We start from the raw sequence: 6,197 nt of genomic DNA on the forward strand, positions 1-6,197 counted from the left end.
CCCCCCCCCCACCCCCACTATAAACGTATATAAACATTGCGCGCAACCGCGCACGCACTACAGGCGTATCCAAACACGAGCATATTGACAACACAAAATTACACAACAGTTTTATCATGTGTTAAAATCATGGCTAACATATGCGGTTTTCAAATAGTTTTTTTAAATTTTTATTTATTTCTGGAAATCAACTTGTGACCCCCCTCTATGGCTCGCGACCCCCCTGTGGGTCCCGACCCCCACTTCGGGAATCACTGGATTACAGCATACCAATTTAAAGTAATTGCAAAGTTGGAAAATGTGCATAAGCAGCAGTAGTTGGGGCCTTATATAAGGTATGGAAGAGTGTATGGAAAAAAACCATCTGCTTAGAATCCTGCCTTGACCTAGTGCTGTCTTAAACATGAAATAGGACGCGGCGAGGACGTGGGGAGGACGCGGCGAGGACGTGGCTCCTTTCACCGCCACTGTTAAGTGGCACACCACTTCTAGGAATTACACTTGCACAAGTTCACTCAACAGGTTCTTTGATTAACGGGGTGCTGAAGTGTAATAACATGTGAAGATCTATGGAAACAGGAGTTGGCAAACTGTTTTGTTGAGGAAAGCACCCGATATATATGTAAAGTGGAAACAAGGCGGTAATCCTTATCTAAATTGTATTATTTTAGAATCTAAATTCTTATTTTAAAATATACTGTAACATTATCTATAGACGTTATAAGTAGACAACAACAGATGGCAGCTTAGCAAATAAATTAAACACACATGTAAGTTATCAACAGGCACAACATTGTATGTAAAGCCACATTTGCCAGACGTGTTAAAGGTCTGTGTCACTTATTGAGTGATGAAGGCATTTAGGTGGACTTAGGCTACATAATACTGTTGAATTTACAGCGTTTGAAATGGCTAATTTGAGGTAGGTCTAAACTACATTTTTTTACATAACTAAGCCATTAAAGGTAAATTGACATTGCACTTCCATACAGTTGGGGGACTGACAAGAGACAGTTTAATTAAAGATTGGTCACAATTGAGCGCCTGGTTAGCTCAACTGGTAGAGCGGGCCGTTATATGAAGAGGTTAACTCTCTGACGCTGTGTTATATAAAGAGTTTAACTCTCTTACGCTGTGGGTTCGACTCCAACCTGCGGGACTTTTGCTTGTCAACCCCCCCCCCCCCCCCCCCCCCCCCCCCCCCCCCCCCCCCCCCCCCCCCCCCTTCAAGTCTAAGCTGTCCTAAACAGGCCTTATTGTCGAGCCCAATTCACGATAACCTTGATGACATTATAAGTGATTATTGTCACTCAAACATTTGGAGATCTCCATTCAGAGTCACCGAAGACATTTTAAAGCTGTTTTTGCAGATTGAGGAGTAAACTGAACTTCATGTGCCCCTTTAATTTAGTCCACTTTTAACCGAGGCACTTGGGCATGTTTTTGTTCTACAAATCTGGGCATGCCGGGATGGCAACATGGAACAGATTCCATAGAGGGTTGTCACCACTGTTGATCTCTACAGGTATGAGGAGAAGGCAAAGAAACAGCTGGAACACCACGAGCAAAGGACCAGGATGGCCTCTGCTGAAGGCCCCAGAGAGATGAGCAAGACCCCCCAAAGGGGTCAGAAACGCAAGACCCCACTGTCCAACCAGCAGCTTCTGGACCAGCTCTTCTCTGCACAGCCCCACAAGAAGACGAGGAGCCCCGCGCCCAAGCCCTCGCAGCCCCTCCCCTGCAGCCTGGCTGCCCTTCGGCTGCAGCTCCAGCGCCTTTCATCCCAGAGCAGCGCAGTGCCACGGGGCCTCCGTCTTGTAAACCGGCTGGCCTCTCGGAGCGCCTGGGTCGTTTTATGTGGTCAGAGGCTCATGTTGTTAAACCCATTTCGAGTGGAGGAAGCCTTGCTGTTTAAGAGACTCCTAGAGAATAATATACTTCCAGCCGTGAGTCTGCAGAACCCTATACAGCTAACAGATGGGTAACGTATCACTCCCCGCTCACCAGCAACATGCCAACCCTGACACTCATTTTCCTTGTGGAAAACTGCACACTCATCCAATTTCTTTACATACATATACAGTTGTGTTCAAAATAATATTAGTCCAACATCACTAACCTCATAAATCATATATGTTTTTAAGTGATATTTCTACATGGCAAATAATGTACTAGTAAGTGTCGTAGAGTCATAGAAAACAAACAGTCATGCCATGCATGCTGCTCATTCTGTGTAATTGAATCTGTAATTGAAAGGTTCATGTTCTAAATAAGAGCAGTGTTGTGTTCAGTTAGTGAGGTGATTGATTCTGTGAAGAAACAGGTGTCAGTTATGGCCCATGTTTAAGGAAGGAAGGAAGCAATGCATGCTGGTTACAGTGCATTTCACACTGAAATACTCAGCAAAATAGGTCGTTCCAGACGTTGCTCTGAGAAACAGGGGACTTTGATTAAAAAGTGGATTGGAGAGGGGAAAACATGTGAAGAAGTGCAGATTTCAAATGTCTTGAAAGGGTGTCCAAAGCCTGAACGACGTGGTGAAAAACGGTCAACTACCCTTCAAATGGATGGAAGAAAAGACAAAATGGAGAAGGCTCGACCAATGAATGATCAGCTCCAGGGAAATCCAAGAAGACTTAAAGTTACCTGGGAGTACTGCTACGATCAGAAGAAGGCTGTGGGAAGCAAAGCCTTCAGCTAGAATTAGAGCCCCAGTACACTGTGGAGACAGTACAGCATGGTGGTTATGGGATGTTTCTCATACTGGGGTGTTGGGCCTGTTCATGTGCTTCAGTGGTCCTGGACTGGAATACCTGTTCACAGGTGACTCCATGCAACACAGAGGTGAAGCAATTTTCATAAATAATGGTTATGCAGCTAAATATTAGTGCAGTAATTCAAAGTAAAGCAAACCCTCGAGACAATTCTCAATTCATACAGTAAATATGAGTTTGTAAAGAAAAATGCAAAATACTGCTATTTGATTTAACGGCCTAATATTCCTTTTTCTTCACTTTCTGTAAAGGTAGAACACAAACTTTATCAATGTTGGTCATGTTTTGATTTAGAATTGAACGTGCAGTGTTCCCAATGCATTGATATTATGAATTAAAAGCTATTCTAAAGATTTTGAGCATTATTCACTTTCTTTAAACGCTATTATTCTGAACACAACTGAATGTTTGAGACAATTTTCTAAGGCTTTTCTAATGTTTGAAAGCACCCTGTAGTTGTATGTTAAACACCTCCCTGTCTCTGGGTTATAGTGTTCTCGGGGGAGCTGAATATACCGAGACTTTGTGCAACATGGAGAAACAAAGCCCTGATCTAAAGGGAGGGGTCCTCTTCTCTGATCCCAGGCTCGTGGCTAATGGGTTTAAAATCCAACTCACTCCAGGTACGTTGTCAATAAAAATTTGGACCATAACGCCATCGTATGATTGGACGTTAATGTGCCTGTCGTGTCCTTGTGACCCTGATTACAAAATAGTTAAGTCCTGACACAGTCTACAACCCACCCAATCAATCAGAAAACAACGCTTTCTTATTTGGTTTGAGTCACGCCGTTTATTAAATGTCTCACGGATTGTCCCGTTTTATTTAACAAATGTTGGACCTATTTGTCTTTTAATGTCATAGTTCACCAGCTTCTTAGAAATGTCAAGGGTACAGTCCCAAGTTACTGGATTAAAGGCAATTATTTCTGACAGTTTCTGTGTACGGGATCAGTTGTGGATAATATTTCCATTCCTTTAACACATTTTTCAAACAATGAACAGTTAATTGTTCATTGCAACAATTAAACAATAAACGGGGATTCATTGTCAAACAATGAATGACAAAAAAGAGACTCTGTAAATCATGAGTGAAGTGACATATTGGACCAAACCACATAGTAATTGTTTTGTAATTGAAAGTTTAGTCTTGTATAAATGGATCATGACCAGTGTAAAAATAACTTTAACACAGTGAGACAACTTAATCATACAGTACATTATGTACATTGCCCAGAGCATCTCTATTCACACACATGTACAATGAGTAAAGTTTGTGAGAAGTTATCTTTGCACTGTGCACATATTTTAATAATTTACTATAAGAAATGAGTCCTATTAACCAATAATCTAGGAACTGATACCAACCAGCTGCAGCCAGTAGAAGGTATGCAAACAATCGATCAGAAAACTTTACATAGCATAGTTTTTCAGTCTAGATTGACAGATTGTTGTGATAACAGAATACATTGGTGTAGTTTAATCATGTATATACTGTAATAAATTAATTCTAAAGTAAGGGTGATGTAAATTATAAATATATTGTAAGAGTAACCAACATAAATAAAACAGTTTTTTGTCCCACTGTGACATTATTTCTCAGTTTGCTTGTAAAGTGTCCCGTGAATCAGCGCTGGTTGTTGTTGTTCACTCGGTTGCCGTTGGCTCTGTGCCAGACAGAGTGGGCTCACAGTGGGTTTGTACCCCGGCGTGCAGGTGATGAGATTGGTTGCCCTTTAAGAAATTCCAGGAATTTCCATTTTTGTACTGCCAGCCTCGGTGGGTGTGCATTGGACCGAAGCTAGCGGCATATATAAGATGGGTTTATTGCACAATCTCTGCTTCATATCTTATCCTCTTGTTAAAATTGTCTAAAATGTGTTGATGTTAATTTCCCAAATCTTGTGTACAATGTGATTCTGCTGATACTGACATTTTGAAATGGAAATAGCAAATATCTGTATGGAGTTAAATATGTTGCTGCTACTATTATTATTGTTGTAAGTTAATTTGTTGCTGTCAGTTATTGCTCTCTACACACATATGTTCTTGCACAGGCAACCCAACCAGCACGGAAATAATTGAGAAATAATTATGCCTACCTCTACTTCTCCAGGTTTTTACGTACCTTTCTGAGTTCATTTTGCATCCAAAGTTATGTATCAGAAATATAAATTGTGCATGATTTACTCGTATTTCCTCGTGAAATGAGGAGCCATCATTCTTCCACCCAGTCAACTTCCTTCCTGTCTGCTGGGGCTTCTATTAGCCATTTAACACATTGCTTGTTTGACTTGGTCACCGGTCCAGCCGTAAACCACAATATTTATTTATTATTCTTTCCTGGAGATAGTAGTGGCGTCTGGAGTATATTAATCCTTGTTTTCTGCTTGTTTTGGCCAGGCCTCCCGTCGGCCGAGAGACATCTGGAAGTGACAGCTGTGGCAGACTGCGTGCCTTTCCTCGGTGTGGAGGACCTCAGGGAGATCCTGACTGCAGTTGTTCACAGGAAGGCTACATCTGTGCAAGAGTGCCGGCCGCTTAAAGTCACAAACTACCTACAAGTGAGAGAAGCTATGAATCAGTGTTATTACGCTAGATATTTGTTGTTTTGGGGGTTTTATTAAATATCTTAATTGTGATTTTTCCCTCACAGGGTGAAGCAGTACGACTTGCCCGACAGTTACCTACAAATTTATCCAGATGTGACGTGGAGGAAACCGTGAGACGGATGGATCAGCAGCTCGGTGAGAGCAACCGGACCTGCATCCATGGACGAGCATTCCTCCAAAACCTTTGTGATGTCCCTTCTACAGACCAGGAAGCCAAAGCTCTGCTGAGGCCTTTACAGCTATAAGAAGTAGACTCTTCCTAAAAAATCACAGCAGTGCAATGTCTATGTCAGTCTCATTTTAATGAGGCTGATTAATCTCAGTGTTATGTTTCCATTCTGCTTAAATGATGTCCGACTTTGTCACAAACAGAACATTAAATAAACATTTTTCCACATTTTGTGCTTCAATCAAGCATGTAACTCATGTGAACCTTGAATTCTTCATTTCCATTTGGTTCATTTATTCCACAATATATGACATAACATTTCATTTAACACAGAATTACTAACGGCAAACTATTACTACTTTTGTTCTGTGATCAACAAATAATCACAGTGAAAAATGGGATTCCTGATTTTCACAAAGCACCAAAAGAAAGGGATTAGCTTCACTGTGGAAGGACGCAGGTTAGAATCTCAACGCACTCAGAAAGTCTAGATAACAGGTAATGTTCTCTTAGCATATGCTATTTCAGCAATTCACTTATTAGATTGTAGATTAGTGACCAATAGTTGGCCTTCGGTGTGTTTTACTCACAAAATGAATGTAAATGTGATGGTGCTGAAATAGCCAAACTACTGTGTATATA

At 41.2% G+C, this 6,197-nt stretch overlaps 1 protein-coding gene across 1 annotated transcript in view; it reads left to right on the top strand.

Annotated features, from left to right (window-relative positions):
* The window catches only part of pms1 (PMS1 homolog 1, mismatch repair system component), a 22,845-nt gene extending 17,062 nt beyond the window's left edge, over window positions 1–5,783 (top strand). The window contains exons 10-13 of the mRNA XM_034884971.1: window positions 1,526–1,981; window positions 3,267–3,397; window positions 5,178–5,338; window positions 5,431–5,783. Of these exons, the coding sequence (XP_034740862.1) occupies window positions 1,526–1,981; window positions 3,267–3,397; window positions 5,178–5,338; window positions 5,431–5,631 (949 nt within the window). The 3' untranslated portion in view covers window positions 5,632–5,783. The remainder of the gene's footprint in view (window positions 1–1,525; window positions 1,982–3,266; window positions 3,398–5,177; window positions 5,339–5,430) is intronic.
* The last annotated feature ends 414 nt before the right edge of the window (window positions 5,784–6,197 follow it).

The sequence above is a fragment of the Etheostoma cragini genome, chromosome 11, assembly GCF_013103735.1.
Source record: "Etheostoma cragini isolate CJK2018 chromosome 11, CSU_Ecrag_1.0, whole genome shotgun sequence".
NCBI classification, from domain to species: domain Eukaryota; kingdom Metazoa; phylum Chordata; class Actinopteri; order Perciformes; family Percidae; genus Etheostoma; species Etheostoma cragini.